Here is a 17,539-nt window from a genome sequence, read left to right as displayed (position 1 = left end):
TAGTGCGTGTTTGTCGGTTCGTCAGTTAAGTATATCTATTTATATCTAATTCATTTGAAATCCGTTAAAGTTTTCTGCTGACATTGAAAAGGAGCCAGAAGAGGATGCACTTTAACTATTTAACAAGGGAATCAAGAGGATAACTTAAAATATTAATATATATACCCCCAGTTACCGCTTTAACTATTCAAGAAAGGAGAGATCATGTTTAACTCAGAATAGAGAAGGGAAAGAGGGGAGATGGTAAAATGGGGGGGTAAGCTTTCTGGGCACGGGGTAATATAGAAGGACAGGGCATGAAAAATGGGAGCAAGCCTGGTGAATCATATCTCATAGGGCTCCAGTGCACAAGACAACAACAATAACTTAGTCTGACAGCCAACTTCACCATGTACGGTGGTTTAAACAGTTTGCTATCTTCTCCTGTGTTGCACATTGAGTTATATCTGCTTCCAGTGATACCCTTGCTGATAAGCTTGTGGTATCCAATATGTTACCAAGTATTACACTTCCTACCAAGTCCATGTACTGTTTATGAATACCTCATGAGCTCAGTACAACTGTTTGACCCTATCAAACTCCAAATGTATTAACGGATTGTTTCTGTTTTGACTGCATGGACTGTCAGTCCTTGCATCCGCAGCTCTGTCAATTAAATTGAGTGGTTGTATGTTTAGCTTGTTCTGTTCCAAACCAAGTAGTGGCGCTGCTTTTGGGCTGAAACAGACTCCAAATTGTGGCTCTAATACATTATATCTGAATATTTATTTTGTTTGGTTGCTGGTTAATCACAACGTTGATGGTTTGTTTTTGTGAAACACTCATCCTTTCTCATTTGTTTGTTCTTTGTCTCTTTCTCTCTGCACCTGCTCATTAAAAGGTTCTGCTCTCCTCTTTTAGTCTGCTCTCCTTTCCTGGAAAGTAATCATGCCACTCGTTGTCAGCACTAGCTTGAAAGACTGGGCTGTTGAGGAGGGAGAGCGAGGGAGTAAGAAATGAAGTGAGCTTAAGACAGACTGAAAATGGAGAGTGCGTGTCAGAGAGAGAGAGAGCCTATATGAGAGAGGTAGACTGCTGGAGAAGATAGGAGCAGTGTATAGTAGAACACAGATGTGTTGTGATTCTGTGTGTACAGTGTGACTCCATCAAACACTAGTCATCGTCTATAGGGAGTCGTTCTGGTACAGCTTGACGAGACCAGATGGCATCGCCATCGGTAAGGAGCTGACGCAGGAACGATGGAGAACATTTAATGGTTTGTAATGGGCTATGATGGCTAACTGAACACTGGCCACGTATGTCAACCACTCAAACTAGGAGATGCCAGTCAATCTAGCAGTCTCAGTCTCCAGGCTGGTAGAATCTTGGGTAAAAGACCGTGAATGCCTGCTTCAGTGTTTACTGAGACAGAGGGTTGAGTTGGAATAACTGGGTGATGTGACTTAGTAAAATAAGTATAACAGTCCCTCCTCTGTCACATACAGAAACCGATACAGACAACAAAGTTGCAATCTCTCTCTCTTTGAGTGCCAGTGGTTTTCCCAAAGCAGACTGTCACCCCGTATCTCTGTTAAGGGTAATCCCACACACACACACCACTCTAGAAGTTACAGAACACACAAACATTATTTATTGCATTCCCAAGTACTAAACACAACATGCACACATACTTCTTGAGCCTGATGTAAAATATTCCTTCCTTCAGCCACATGAAGACGATGCTCACTGTGCCCCTCTCCCTCTCTCTCACACACAAACATACACACAGTCTGACACCCCGGGGTAGGGTTCCAGGTCTGGTGTCAGCTCAGTGGAGATGTTGGCGGGGTGATAGTGGTGAGCTGAACAAAGGCTGATGAATCCTGCCCCTCGCTATGACCTGTCAACACGGCAGCAGCAGAACCATATCACACCGCCTCATCTCCTAGCCCTGCTCCCTCCCGGCCCACTACACCACCAATATACTGTTAACACTGTTACATGCAGACGGGGGCCCGCTGAATCGTGTGACATCACAACACACGGCTCACGGACCCCAGGCTCAGCAGAGTGGAAGGGCCGAAGATGCCTGTCTCTTCTCTCATCCTTTCCTCTTTTACTGCCTCCATTCCTCTGCTGGAGAGAGCGCAAAGAGAGAGAGGGAGAGCACGAAGGTTGTCATGGTCATGTTTAATTCAGCAGCCTCCCGACAGGCGCTGTCACTGTTGCAATTTATGTGTTGCTGTGGCGTTATGTTGCCTAGCACATCAGTATCAGTATTCGGCAGCGGCGGGAGAAGGCAACCTTGAGTGGAATGTAAAGAACGGGAGGAGTGTGAAGGGAGACGGTTCTTAATTACCCTACTATAGAGGAGTGTTAGTATGCACACCACATAGCACACCACCTCTCACTGGTCACACATCAAGAAAAGCTTCTTTCTCTTTTACTATTGGACTTTGTTTTTTCTCTCTTTTGCATTGGATGGTGCGAGGGGTGTTGAGGGAGATTACAGATCAGTTTTTCTTTGTTTGAATGACATTTTAGAGGTATTTTTTTTCTCCATATTTCTGGTGGTAGGTGAGAAATATCTTCGTATAGGAAAAATATATATGTAAAGGTTTGGTGGTTGCTGCGGGCTTGGTCCTGATTTAAATGACAGTGTAGTGTTGTTTCCCTCCTAGCCTCCACTGAAGGTGTTTGTCTGGGGAGGGGGGGTTGTGTTTTAACTTATAGGCATGGATGGACAGGCCACTGGATTTCCCAAAACACTGAAATTGCCTTCTGTCTTGTGCTATGATAAAATATAATGGGGGGAATATTAGTTCCAGGGGCTGGCAGGCATTTATGACAGATGTTTTACAAGATGCATTAGCACCCATAAAAATGTATTAGTCATCCAACTAGCACTGTGGAGCTGTCAGGGCCCAGTGAAAGTGTCTGTTTCTCTTTCTGCTCCTGTCCCAGCTCAGTGTCAAATCAAATCAAATTGTATTTGTCACACGCACCGATGAGTGTAGACCTTACCTTGAAATGCTTACTTACAAGCCCTTAACCAACAGTGCAGTTCAAGAGTTAACCAAATAAACAAAAGGTAAAAGTAACACAGTAAAATAACAATAACGAGGCTATATACAGGGGGTACCGGTAACGAGTCAATGTGCAGGGGTACAGGTTAGATAATAAACAGTGAGTAGCAGCAGTGTACAAAGCAAATGGACGGGGTTAAGAAGCCTTTTGGTCCTAGACTTGGCGATCCGGTACAGCTTGCCGTGCGGCAGCAGAGGAAACAGTCTATAACTTGGGTGACTGGAGTCTTTGACAATTTTGGGGGCCTTCCTCTGACACCTCCTATTATAGAGGTCCTGGTTGGCAGGAAGCTTGGCCCCAGTGATGTACTGGGCCGTACGCACTACCCTCTGTAGCGCCTTATGGTCAGATCAGCGCAGTTGCCATACCAGGCGGAGATGCAACCGGTCAGGATGCGCTCGATGGTGCAGCTGTAGAACTTTTTGAGGATCTGGGAACCCATGCCAAATCTTTTCAGTCTCCTGAGGGGGAATAGGTTTTGTCGTGCCCTCTTCACGACTGTCTTGGTGTGTTTGGACCATGATAGTTTGTTGGTGATGTTGAAACTCTCGCCCAGCTCCACATACGGCCCTGTTGATGTTAATGGAGGCCTGTTCGGCCTTCCTTTTCCTGTAGTCCACGATCAGCTCCTTTGTCTTGCTCACATTGAGTGAGAGGTTGTTGTCTTGGCACCACATTGCCAGGTCTCTGACCTACTGTCGAGTCTACTGCTGCTACTGCAGGAACACACAACTACAGGGACCCGTCAACACAGCTCTATTCTATTGTATTCACTTCTTTCTATTGTATTCATCATTAGCACAGGATTGTATGCTCAAACATTAAACATGTGATATCCCCAGTGGTAAGTATTCTGGGCGAAGGTTCTAATTCTGTGTTTGTTTTTTTGAGAGGACAAGTGGAACTGAGGGACAGGGAATGTTTATCAGGAGAAAAGGGTTGTGACGGCAGTATACAGGCAGGCAGCAGGCAGAGAGGATGCTAGTCTTCCTTTGTGTCCTTCAGACTTAGGCTATGTACGTGTGGATGACAGAACTTGGATGGGCAGCGTTCACATAACAGAAGACTTAGCCAGGCTGTCTCTTCTCCGTCACACTCTCTCTCTTTCTCTCTCTTTTAATCTCTCCTTCTTTTCTTCCTCTGCTGCCATATGGTCTTCTACCATCTCTCCATCTCTGATGAAGGGAGAGAATGGGGAAAAGTCCTTTCCATGACATCGCTCAGAGACACAGCACACACAGACACAGCATTCCAAGGCATTCCCGGACAGCTTGCCTCGGCACCTGGGCAATTGTTGTTTTTTTTCCATGGTGGCGGCGACAGTAGTCCACCGTTAGGGAGGGAGATGAGGGCGGGACGCAGCTGTGCCAGTCTGCCGAGTGTGTTCGTGGGAGCGTGGGCACTGTGACCAGTCACTCTTCATAATGGCCCAGCCTAGAACGACTCCCATACATCACATGGGACAGATATGCAAATAAAACCAGGGGGAGTCCACCTCTAGCAGAGCCACTTCTAGTAGAGCAGGATTGATGGCTCTGGGAGGAGGGGGGTGGTGGGGAGGAAGAGTGTAGGGATAGGGCAGGGTTTCACTGTTATTTATCCCCTGTTAGCTATTGATATGGTTTCTCAACACACTTGAGGTGTTGTTCAATAGAGGGATAGATAAAAGTTTATCTGGCTCTAAATAGTTTTTCTCTTTGCTGGCCTTGACACTCCAGCTTTTTGAAGGGAAGTTTAAGGTATATTTAGAGCAGTGGTGAAGAAAGAGGCTTTTTAAACTGAGAGGAAAATAAACCTTGTTTCAAGAAGCTGGAGAGAAATGACAAAGGTTCCTCCAAACTCTGCTCTCCTCTGTAGAAATGTCAGAGTATACCGCAGAAAGATACAAATACCTATTCCAGGGGTGGAGCCCACACAAAACTAAAATTCCGGCGTGCCCAACCCTCCTCCTGGAGCACTGACTGGGTACGAAGGATTTTGTTCCAGCCCTTCTCCGAATCAGCTGATTCAGTAAATCAAAGTCCATCCCTGCTCTAATTCAATAATTCTACCACCCCCTTGTCACTCCGAAGGACTTTTTCTCCATTCAACCACATTCTAGAGCTTATAATTTTAGCAATGTTCCGGAATGCAGTGTGATCGTAGTGTGACAGCTCAGCAGTTCCATAAGAATGGCTTGTCCAAGCTGATTAGAGCCTCTACTCTGTTACCCTCTGACACATGGTGGAACTCTATACTCTACAGTCACTACTGCACCCCAAATGTCACCCTGTTCCTTACATAGTGCGCTACTTTTGACCAGAGCCCTGGTCAAAAGTAGTGGACTATATAGGGAATAGGCTGCCATTTGGGACACAACCTATACTGTCATCGTCTGGGAGCTAGTTAGTAGTGCAGTACCATACCGCTTCAGGCCCTGTTCTCATATGCAGTCCCAATGAAACCCAGGACCAAATGGCATTGCAGCACTATGGGGACAGTCTTTATAGTTCATTGTAAACAGAGAGGGCTTCAGCACCAAGACCTTGGTTGTTACGGGTCCTTCCTTCACTTCCTCATTTCCAGGCTGTCTAGTGTGTTCTGCAGGCTGCAGAACACACTGCCGGGGATCCCGGCACATTGTCCTGCATTATACTACAGCATTACTGGAGGCACTGATATGCTCCATTTCTCCATTTGGCCCCAAATAGAACTATGGTGGAGAATGAAACAAATATTGTCTGCCTTTCAGGCCTGATCCATCACTTCCATTAGAGATGATTGTTCTCTCCCCTATCTCTCTCTCTGTCTCTCGGCAAGGCCAGATGGCTATTGGCAAGTTCGGCATGGTGGCAGCACTTTTTTTACTTTACTCTACATTAAAGAACGATACATTCTCAGTAACTTCTGTCATGCCAACACTTCTGATGGCATCCCACACTTCGGATTTGGAAGGAATGTTATATATCAAAACGATCATCCAAGGCCAGTCTGAAATCTCAAATTAATGGAGATCTTATAATAACTCTATGCCTTCTCTTATCAGGTGATATACATCAATGCCTCAGTTTATCATGAACACAAACGGCCTATGCAGTCATGCACCTCCTGCGAACATTGGGTTAGAGTAACAGCAAAGCTCTGGTATGTTTGGAATACACGCAGTGGATTCATCTAAAATACAGCGATCCTAGCTTTGGGCATGGGCTCAATGAAACTTACCTTTGCTGTCAGTGTACTGTACCCACCAGGGTATGTGAAACAGTGCAAAGTATGATTTACTTAATATTGGTGTCTGATAAATCCAAAATATTGCAGAGTAATAGTCTATGGAATCAGTGATCATTTTATTAAATTTTGCACAAGGTGGGTTTTTCAAGATATTGTTAAGTGTCACAAAACTATTTGAATCAAATGAACTAAAAAAAAATACCATGTTGAAATATTTAGGGCGCAAGAGGGTAAAATTGTATGGGCATCTGTGCTGGATAGTGTAGGGGTAGACAGTGCCTGGGAAGCCTTTAAATGTAGATTCCTTGAGGTGGTGAATGTGGTGGTTCCCATTAGATGGGTCAGAGTAAAGCTGAGATCTATTCCTTGGTTTAATCATGAGATTCTAGAATCTATTAAAGCAAGGAAAAAGGAACTCTCAAGAGCAGCCAGATTTTCTCCCTTATAAACATAACAGAAATGAAGCACAGAGCAGGATGGATGAAGCTAAGAGGGGTTACTTTGCTGAGAAAATAATTGAGAACAAAAATGACCCTAAAAAGCTTTAGAAATAATGTAAGGAACTAGGCTGTAGTACTACCAAAAACAAACTAAACCGTATTGGACTGAACATCAGGGGGGAGATGGTATATGAAAAGCAGAGGATGCCAATGAATTCAACTCTTTATTTACGTCTGTTGCCAGCAAGCTGGTTAGCAAGCTGATCACCAATTCTGGTTTGTATGGAAACACCCAAGTCAAGGAGTATTATGCAGAGTTAGGGGTTCAGCTAAAACGTTTTTCTTTTGCAAAGGTAGCAACAACCAAAGTAGCCTGTATATTAGCAGAGCTTAAATGCTCCAAAGCCAAAGGCCTGGATAATATTCCTGCAAGGTTTCTTAGAGATTCTGCTGAGCAAATTTCCCCTTGTATTACGCATATCATTAATCTCTCTCTTGAACAAGGCATCTTTCCTAGGGACATGTAACACACTAAAGTTATACCTCTGTATAGGAAGGGGATCAAGTCTCACCCTGGGAACTATAGGCCTGTATCTATCCTCAGTATAACATCAAAGATCCTGGAGAGAGTTGAACATGAGATATTTATAAATGTTTAAAAAAAAAGCTAAGTCTAATGTATGATTTTCAGTCGTGGTTTAAAAAAAACCTATTACACTGATTCAATTTGACTTTACTTGACTGACTACATCAGGAAAGAGTTTGATGAGGGAAAACGCTGTGGATTGGTACTGCTTGACCTACAGAAGGCCTTTGATACAGTTAACCACTGTCTAATTTCCAAACTGAAACCTCTACTGTTTTTACTGTATATAAACGATATGAAATATGCTTGTTCTTTCCGTCTTTTCCTTTTATGCGGATGGCTCTACACTTCTGGTGTCTCATAAAAGTAAAACTTTGTTGGAGAGGATAGTTTGCACATAGCTTACTAACATTAGCTTATTATCTCCAAGCCAATTGCTATCTCTGCACTTAGGTAAAACTGAGGCCATTACTTTTGGATCCAGACCTAAATTGTGTAGGTCCTCGGAAGTCAGAGTGGAGTTAGGGAGTTTGGGAGGTGTGAGCATGGCCACTAAAGTGCTAGGAAAGGTTCATGCCTGGACTAAGTTTGTGGCTAGAAAGTCCAATCTGCTTGATAAGTACTCCATGATAGTGCTAGCAACTACCCTCATTCAATGCCGTTTTGACTACGCTAGTACTTCCTGGTTTGGGGGCTTATCCAGATTGGGGGGAAGCTCCAGATAGTTCAGAATAAGCTGATCAGGGTAGTATTGAAGGTGAGTCCACATGCTTACATAGGCAGGAGCTGCTTTCAGGAACTCAACTGGCTGCCTGTTGAGGCTAGGGTGTCCCAGATTTAGACTGGGTTTGGTTTACAGGAGAATTTATGGTTCTGCGCCCAGATATCTAACTGATTACTTTCCCCATGTTAGGGATGCACACAATCACAGCACCAGATCAGGTGTTGCTGATGTGTGCTTATACAGGTTCAAGAGTAATGCTGGGAAAGGTACTTTCTTGTATACTGGAACCTCAGAGTAGAATGTGTTGGCTCTGCCCATAAAAACGATGTCCTCTCTGGGCAACTTTAAAAATACAGTTAACAGTTTGATGTGCTCTGTTTGAATGTACCTTACGATGCAACTGCAATGATGAGATGTTTTCTTCTTTGTTTTTATGTTTTATTATCTCGCTGTCAAACTGTGCGCAGCCGTGTTGGATCTTGCCTAGTCATCTTGTCTCAAGATCACAATGAAAATAAGTCCCAGACTTTGTGTGTTATCCTCCGTGATTTTACTCATGTGCATGTATGGCTTTTCAAGTTTCAAGTGTGCCGTTTTTTTTAAATGGTCGAATGAATAAACTAAACCTCTCTCTCCCTCCGGCTCCTCTTTCTATACCTGGCCCTCCACTTTTGGGTTTTTTCTTCTCTCTCCTATCTTCTCTAGGATGCTCTTTAAGACATGAATTAAGTTGCCTAATAGGACTTTAACGACTCTGAAGGAGATATAGGAGGCAGGCGCCGGCTGATCCAGGATGTGCTGAATGCTCTCTAATTGTTTATCAATCTATTTACATCTCTGTGAAAATTAGCTTTATGGGGGAATTATCAGCCACGTGATGCCGCGCTACACTAACAGCCCTCCCCGGAGCACAGAGCCGCCAAATGAAATTTCACACTACTAATTAATGAGAGATTTTATTTCTGCGGCCTACGCAGGCGGCGGAGACAGTGTTGCTCAATGCAACTCCCCTCAATTAGGCTAATTCCTCAATTTTCCCTGTGGCAACAAGTGATTGTAAAAGCACTAAATGAGCCTGTGTCAGATTGACTCTTTACAATAGTTAATGCTCTTATCAGAACGGCTCTTTGTTAATTCCTGTAAACGATTAAGGCAGGTGCGTACGTTGTCGGACACGCACAGGAAATTGGCTCTGGGTGGATAAGTGTTCATACCGGCTGCAAAACTGCTGCTAACTCACATCTCCTCAATGATTATTCTATTGGATAAACATCACCAACGCTTGTTTTAATTCCACATCACTGACCTTGTGTGTTCCAGAGTTGTGGTTCAGAGCCGGTAGCACACAGAGGCATTTTCAGGCTAATGTATGCTACACTTCATATGGTGGGGGGATTGCATGGATTTCTTCTGGCGAGTGGGTGGTAGTATCCAGTGAATTTCATAATGTAAATTTTTACATAATGGCATGTATGAAGATGAGCTGGAATCAGGGCGGCTGGAGGCTGTGGATCAGTAAGCTAATGAGATGGATTCATCTCCAACTGCACTGAGCAGCATTTTGCTCACATCAATCACATGCAATGTAAACTAAAGGTCATATCCTATGCTCCTCTGCCTGTAGCATCACACTTCTCCCATTGGTGTACACTATTGCTGTACCCTTGACAGTACTGTATAAATATATGTATGGATACGGATGAGAGGGAATGCAGTATCTATCTGGCTGTGGGCTGAGATTACAGAATGGTTAGTACATAGAATGGTATGTGTGTGCGTCACATGACAGGCTTCTCCATCGACTCAGGACATGATTGGTGGCTAGATAGCTTTTGCGTTTTCACTTTCTCTCTACTGCAACTTAGGTGTGAGGTAGCTCTATCAAAGGAATTGTTTTCAAGAATGTTCTGGGAATTATGTCAGGCATCACTGAATGGTTTGCGATGATATCTCTTTTCTCATGGAAAAATATCCCTCTACTCTTGTTATTTTTCCCTCTGCGGCTTTGTTTCACAGCTTTATTAGCCCGTCTGTTCACTCTTTGTCTCTATTTTAGTGTGCATGCTTGTGTGTGGGCTGGTGTGAAGTGAAGAGGAGGGAGATGATGTGTGGGTGGATGGGCGTGAAGGCGTTCACTCCCTCTCAGGGGTAGGTTGCATCACCAAGCCGCTCCAGTTTATAATACACTCCAATATCAATAACAGCTTTTTATAGAAAGAATATCTACTCTTATCCAGCGCACTGAATCGCTATTGACAGCTCTTATCTAGAGGCGCGGTGGTGAAAGCATACATTTACAAAATCCTCTCTCACCCTTTCAACCTATGAAACGCTATGCGCTGACAAACACACAATCTCCAATTTACATAATAGTAGTTCCTCCTGCTTCCTCTGAATCACTCTGACAGAGAATCCATTTCCTCCTCAAGCTTCATGTGAAGCACTGATACAGTATATCTTTGTCTTCCTCTCTGCCTTTCCATCTCTCCCTTTCCCTTATTCCCTACCCTCCCTCCAACGCCTCCTTCCACTCTGCATTTCCCCTCATCACACTCCATCCCCAGCTCAGATTCTCTGTGGCAGGATGATTGCAGTACAAAGTGCTGGGGGATGGCACAGGGTCTCCCAGGGACAGGTGGATGAGCAGGGGCCATTTCTAAATTACACATTTCACACATAGCAGATGTCAGATGGAAGAGGACAGATCTACTGACATTAACCATGAGACAGAGAGGGTGGGATGGAGAGAGGGAGATGGGGATAGAGAGAGAGAGAGAGAGAGAGAGCGAGCGAGGCAGACATGGAGACGGAGAGAGGATAGAGAGGGAAAGAGGAAGAGCGCTAAATAAAGAGAATGAGAGACAGAGAGAGAGGAGGAAAGGGATGTAGTGCCTCGCAGGACAATGGCCAATTAGGCCCAGTGGAGTGTTCACTCTGCTATGTCAAATTACCCATCATACTCCTGGTTCCGTTTTCCACAACGGACTGCCATCTGGACTCTCTCTCTCTTTTGTTCTCTCGCTCACTCTCTTTCTCTCTCTCTTTCTTCTCTCATTCTTTTGCTAATAACCCTCAACTCAATCTTCATCACTCATACTCCCTCTCATCCTCTCTTCATCCCTTTCTCCCTCCTTTCCTATATCACTCCCCCATCTACTTCTCGATTGGTCCATGTCTCAGAGCTGTGTGCGATGTTAAATCATCCCGGAGAAGATTCAAGTTTTACTTCATTAAGTAGTGGCAGAGTACAGTGCTTACTGGAGAGCCAGGGTAAGAGACTGTCCTGGAGGCCCTATCGATAACCATTAAGGATCCTCTCTCATTACAGCCCCCTTCCCTCACAGGCCCCAAGGGTCCTGAGAAATGGGCCTCTCTCCCCAGGCGGCATCACCGCTGTTTGGAAATGCAAATGGGGGATATTTATTTACCACTTGGATGACTGGCATGAGTGTCTCTACTCTGGTGCTCTGGTGAAGTGCTCACTCCGACAACCTCTATGCTTAACCAGGAAAGACCTAAGTTACTTCCCTGTCCCCTCCTCATCAGCCTCTCCTCTTCGTGTCTCCACTACTCCCGCTTTCCCCCAGTCGCCTTCAAGCACTAAAGTACTGCTAAATCAGTAGGGACCTCGCCCCCCACCTCCCCTACCCCTGCCACCCCTGCCCCCCCACATTGAGCCTTTCCAGAGTATCGCAGTCTGATTATGCACGGAGCAGTAATGCTAGATTGACGGGGCAAGGCTGGAGCCTGATGGGCGCATTTCCGGATGATGACTTAGAAGCCCTGCAATTTCTCATATCCTGGGAATCAAACTTAATCAGGCCACAGCTCCCCTCCTTCCCTCTCTCCTTTCCTCTCTGTCTGTCTCTATAGGCCTCAGCAACCCAGCCCCCCCCCCCAAAAAAAATAAAGAACAAAGTCAGCAACACCGTGCTTGATCCTGCCCCCTGTTCCTCGCGGGGAGAACAAAGTTTTCCAAAATGAACAATTGGTTCATTTTAAGAGGAAGGGTGAGACATTTCCAATTTACACAGTCAGTGGATGTTAGTAAGATTCAGAGACTTTTTGGAAACCCTTTCCCCTAGAGCACGCTCTTTTTCTCACATACACATTTGTCTCTCGCACACATACACATCTGATCCCATCCATTGAGACCCCATCTATGCATCCATCACCCAGGGGTCTCAGAACTCTCCCGACCCCAGACAGTGAGCCCCGCGTTGGGCTTAACAGCTCAACGTGCCCCCTAGCCGCAGGCCACGATCACAGGCAAAGGGACGAAAAACGTATCGATGTTAATCAATAATGCATGGACTGCATTAGTCCTCAGTAAGACGGTACTTAAGATGGAGGGAGTGGGTGGTGGTGGTGGTGAAGGGAAAGGAAGAAAGAGAGCGACTAAGAGAGGTGTTGGAGGAGAGGTGTGTACAAACTTGTGCACGTTTACAGAAAGAGAGAGAGGGAAAAGCAGAGAGCAGGAATCTAACCTTGTAGGGAATATTTCTCCCTTCATCCTGACATTTTGTTCCTTATTAACGCTATCCCTGTTCTCTCTCTTGACGTACTGCCCTGTCTCCTGCGGGTGAAATAAATAAGTTATTACGTCCAAGGGCTGAGCCAGGACTATTGCAATAGAAATAGTTAATTTCCCACCGTAGGGGAGCCATGTGAATATATGTATAATTACATTTTCATATCAAACAGCAGGGAGACTTTTTGGTTGACTGGAGATGAAAGATGAAATTGCCTTACACAAATAAGACTTTCTGAGTTACTCCCAAAACACGGCTTCTCCCCCTCATATCAGGCATGGGATAACAGTGTCTCTGTGTGTGTGTGTGTGTTCGCAAACCTCTCTCTTCTCTCTCTGTCTTGCTCTCACTCTGAGAAAAGGCGTTTAGAGTATAACAGGCATCAGAGGTGCGAAGGTGTATACTTTCACACTGACTTTGTTGAAGAAAAATATAAAGACAACAACAACTTGCCCTAAAAGACATAACATAGTAAACGGTTACATAAGACAGAAGGTTACATCAAAAAACGAAAAGAAGGTGAGCGTATAACGTGAAGATCTAGCAACCCAAAGGTTGAATAACATTATGGACAACTTTAGCATTTTGACTAATTAGCTACTTAGCAACTACTTAGCATGTTAGCTAACCCTTCCACTAACCCCAACCTTAACCCCTAACACTTATTCCTAACTTTTAACGTAACCCTAATCTTAACCACTAACCTAGCTAATGTTAGCCACAACAAATTGCAAATGTATAACATATTGTACGATTTGAAATTCGTAAGATATGGTACGAAATGAGTGATGAACATCCACAAATTAGGATGATTTCATGGATATGCTGCTCTGCTGCCTGAGGCTGCACCACAGTCTGAGAGGAGCAAGAGAGTGAGGAGGAGAGGGGGAAAGGCCAAATATCTGGGTTGTTAAAGGAGGAGAGAACAAAGTAGTAGCCTCTGAGGAGGTCCTAGAGGCAGGATAGGGCTGTTGGGTTGTTAAAGGAAGATAGAACAGAGTAGTAGCCTCTGAGGAGGTCCTAGAGGCAGGAGAGGGCTGTTGGGTTGTTAAAGGAGGAGAGAGCAGAGTAGTAGCCTCTGAGGAGGTCCTAGAGGCAGGAGAGGGCTGTTGGGTTGTTAAAGAGGAGAGAACAGAGTAGTAGCCTCTGAGGAGGTCCTAGAGGCAGGAGAGGGCTGTTGGGTTGTTAAAGGAGGAGAGAGCAGAGTAGTAGCCTCTGAGGAGGTCCTAGAGGCAGGAGAGGGCTGTTGGGTTGTTAAAGAGGAGAGAACAGAGTAGTAGCCTCTGAGGAGGTCCTAGAGGCAGAAGAGGGCTGTTGGGTTGTTAAAGAGGAGATAACAGAGTAGTAGCCTCTGAGGAGGTCCTAGAGGCAGGAGAGGGATGTTTGAATTCAGACAAAGTGAGATCCAGCAAAGATGTGGTCTTTGGGAGGAGATCAGGGGGTAGGAAGTGGGCAGAAGGAAGAGAGGGAAGGATATAGAGGGAAAGAGAGGAGAATGAGTGTGCAGAAATGGGGAGGAAGAAATGAGGAGGGGTCTGTCTGTTTCTTGGCTTCTCTCTCTCTCTGGGAGGAAAGAGGAGGAGAGAGAAGTATTTTTTTCCTGTCCCTTCCCTTCTCCCTCTGGGAGGAGGGCTGTTCTGTCATTCTGTCACCCTCAGAAGGTTGTCCAATTAGGGGATATGATTAGTGCAGCCTGTTCCCGGTGGAATGGAATCTATCACACTGTCTCTGATTGCAATAGGCTCCACCAATTTGGCAATCACTTTACCTGCGTCACTCGACAGCCACTAAGTAGAATAAAGCATTTCTACTTAACATCTCAAAATAATACAAGCTAATACTTTTGATTGGTGACATGTACTGTAGTGTTTGTGCATGCACCCGCAAATGTGTCTGTTTTTTGGGTCCTCACAAGGATAGTAAAACAAGGAAAATTTGGACAAGTGGGGACATTTCACTAGTCCCCACAAAGAAAAAGGCATTTTAGGCTTAGTGGTTAGGGTTAGAATTAGTTAGGTTTAGGGTTTGGGGTTAAGGTTAGGTTAGGGATAGGGATAGGGGTCAGGGAAAATGGGATTTTGAATGGGAGTCAATTGTTTGGTGCCCACAAGGATAGTAAAACAAATGTTTGTATGTGTGTGTGGCAGAGAGAGTGAGAGAAAGAAAGAAAGAAAGAAAGAAAGAAAGACAGAAAGAAAGAAAGAAAGAGAAAGAAAGAAAAAAGAGATGTTCCTCTCACCAGATCTTCTTGTGTGTCTCGTTCCTTCAGACTCCCAGAGCCGAGACGAGACCCTCAGGACCCCAGGGACTATGGAGAGGGTGGGTCCAGATCCTCAATGGGACACGCCCCCTGACACCATCTTCCCAATCACAGATCACTTCCCACTCCTCTCTTTCCTCCTACTTCTGTCCAGGAGACCAACAAAACCAGAGAGATTCTCCTCTCCATGTCTGACGAAAATGGAGTGAGAATGAAGAAGGCTGTAACAAAATGGATGGCTCTTTCTTTCTGCTTTCAGAACTTTTAAAACTCTGCTAAGTCTTTTTTTTAAATTGAGGTTCATGAGTCGATTGCAATCTATTCCCGTCAGGCAAAATTTTCACACTCAATCAGATCCTTGTCTGGTGAGCTGTGCTCAGTGAGGAGTGTAGGTAGAAAAGCTGAGGACCTGCTAAAACCCAGCAGATGTCAGGATTGGATCATGAAATTCTGAATGTGACACGCTGTGCTTTACATTAATTTCTTCTATGTATTTAGTAATGACAAGCAGCATTGACCAAAAAAAAAGCCAGGCAAAATAAGTTGACAGAACACCTTAGATCAGAGGAGGAATATAGAATGTACAGGACAAGGTGGGTGTTCCTGTTTTATACTCTGAAGGGAAATATATCACAAGTGTCTTAAATCTGCCTTGATGTATAAACACAACCTAGTACTTACTAACTGCTCTCCTCTTCTCTTGTTTGTCCTCACCTTCAAATTCTCTCCCCTCCTTCCTCTTGTGTTTGTCAGATTCCTCATCAGATGATGCGTTGGCACATATTGATTTCTGAGAGCTGCTGCGTACATGTTACGGGGAATCTAAGTGTATTTTGCCTGTATGTAATAGCTCTTTGTGCAGTGTCAGCGTTCTCTGTAATACCATGCCTCATTACCCGAGACAATCTGCAGTGTACAACAGACAGTGCAGTCCTGACTCCTGACGACTAACTGCACACAGTACTTTGTCTTACTCCATCATGTCATTCAATAATCACACACAAGTTTTTTTTTTATTTTGATGCGGTCTATTTAGTCTTAAAAGGAGAAAGTAACCTTTAACCTAATCAATATGATTTGGGTTGTGACCAGGACCAAGCCCTACCCAATGGATCATGTTATTTTGTAGCAGTCATGAAATGATTAATAGAAAGATATATAATCATTTCATGACTGCTACAAAATAAGTTATATATATATATATATATATATATATATTTATTTATTTATATATACATACTTTTGGTCATGTAGTATATATATATATATATATATATATATATATATATATATATATATATATATATATATATATATATATATATATATATATATATATATATATATATATATATATATATATATACTACATGACCAAAAGTATGTATGTATATATATATACTACATGACCAAAAGTATGTGGATACCTGCTCGTCGAACATCTCATTCCAAAATCATGGGCATTAATATGGTGTTGATCCCCCCTTTGCTGCTATAACTAACACCCTCCACTCTTCTGGTGTTGGAACGTTGCTGCAGGGATTTACTTCCATTCAGCCACAATAGAATTAGTGAGGTTGGGCACTGATGTTGGGCGATTAGGCCAGGCTCGCAGTCGGCGTTCCAATTCAGCCCAAAGGTGTTCGAAGGGATTGAGATCAGGACTCTGTGCAGGCAAGTTCTTCCACACCAATCTCGTCAAACCATTTCTGTATGGACCTCGCTTTGTGCACAGGGGAATTGTCATGCTGAAACAGGAAAGGGCCTTCCACAAACTGTTGCCACAAAGTTGGAAGCACAGAATGTCATTGTATGCTGTAGTGTTCAGATGTTCCCTTCGCTGGAACTAAGGGGCCTAGCCAAAACCATGGGAAAAAATCCCCAGACCATGATTCCTCCTCCACCAAACTTTGCAGTTGGCACGATGCATTGGGGCAAGTAGCGCTCTCCTGGCATCCTCCAAACCCAGATTAGTCCAGCGTACCGCCAGATGGTGAAGAGTGATTCATCACTCCAGAGAACGCATTTCCACTGCTCCAGAGTCCAATGGCGGCAGGCTTTACACCACTCTAGCCAATGCTTGACATTGCGCATGGTGATCTTAGGCTTACGTGCGGCTGCATGGCCATGGAAAACCATTTCATGAAGCTACCTACAACCAGTTCTTGGGCTGACATTGCTTACAGAGGCAGCACTCGGCGGTACCGTTCTGTGAGTTTGTGTTGCCGACCACTTCGCGGTTGAGCCCTTGTTGCTCCTAGATGTTTCCACTTCACAGCAACAGCACTTACACTTGACCAGGGCAGCTCTAGGAGGGCAGAAATTTGACGAAATGACTTGTTGGAAAGGTGGCATCCCATGACGGTGCCACGTTCAAAATCACTGAGCTCTTCAGTATAGGCAACGGGTGTAGCTAAAATAGCCAAATCCACTCATTTGAAGGGCTGTCCACATAGTTTTGTATACATAGTATGTATATATATATATATATATATATATATATATACACACACACACACACACACACACACACACACACACACACACATATACATATACATAGATTCATTTTGATTCAGCAATCATGGTAAGAGTAAAGGTAAATAGTCAGGATATGAAATTTTTTATTAATGCTGTTGCCTTGAATGACTTAATAAATGAAATGACAAATAATTGTTTCACAAGCATATTTTCTCCCTTAATTATTTATTAGACAAGCTA

General features: G+C 44.1%; 1 protein-coding gene across 4 annotated transcripts in view; it reads left to right on the top strand.

The window, feature by feature from the left end:
- Positions 1 to 17,505, top strand: part of trim44 (TRIM family member 44) — a 70,408-nt gene extending 52,903 nt beyond the window's left edge. For all 4 annotated transcript variants that reach the window (XM_021600592.3, XM_021600554.3, XM_021600601.3 and 1 more), the window contains one exon: positions 14,828 to 17,505. In XM_021600592.3, coding sequence (XP_021456267.2) covers positions 14,828 to 14,912 — 85 coding nt within the window. In that variant the 3' untranslated portion in view covers positions 14,913 to 17,505. The remainder of the gene's footprint in view (positions 1 to 14,827) is intronic.
- Positions 17,506 to 17,539: the final 34 nt, after the last annotated feature.

The sequence above is a fragment of the Oncorhynchus mykiss genome, chromosome 1, assembly GCF_057628025.1.
Source record: "Oncorhynchus mykiss isolate SJ-2025 chromosome 1, ASM5762802v1, whole genome shotgun sequence".
NCBI classification, from domain to species: Eukaryota; Metazoa; Chordata; class Actinopteri; order Salmoniformes; family Salmonidae; genus Oncorhynchus; species Oncorhynchus mykiss.
The sequence above is the reverse complement of the archived record's forward strand: the minus strand, read 5'-3'. Positions and strand labels throughout refer to the sequence as shown.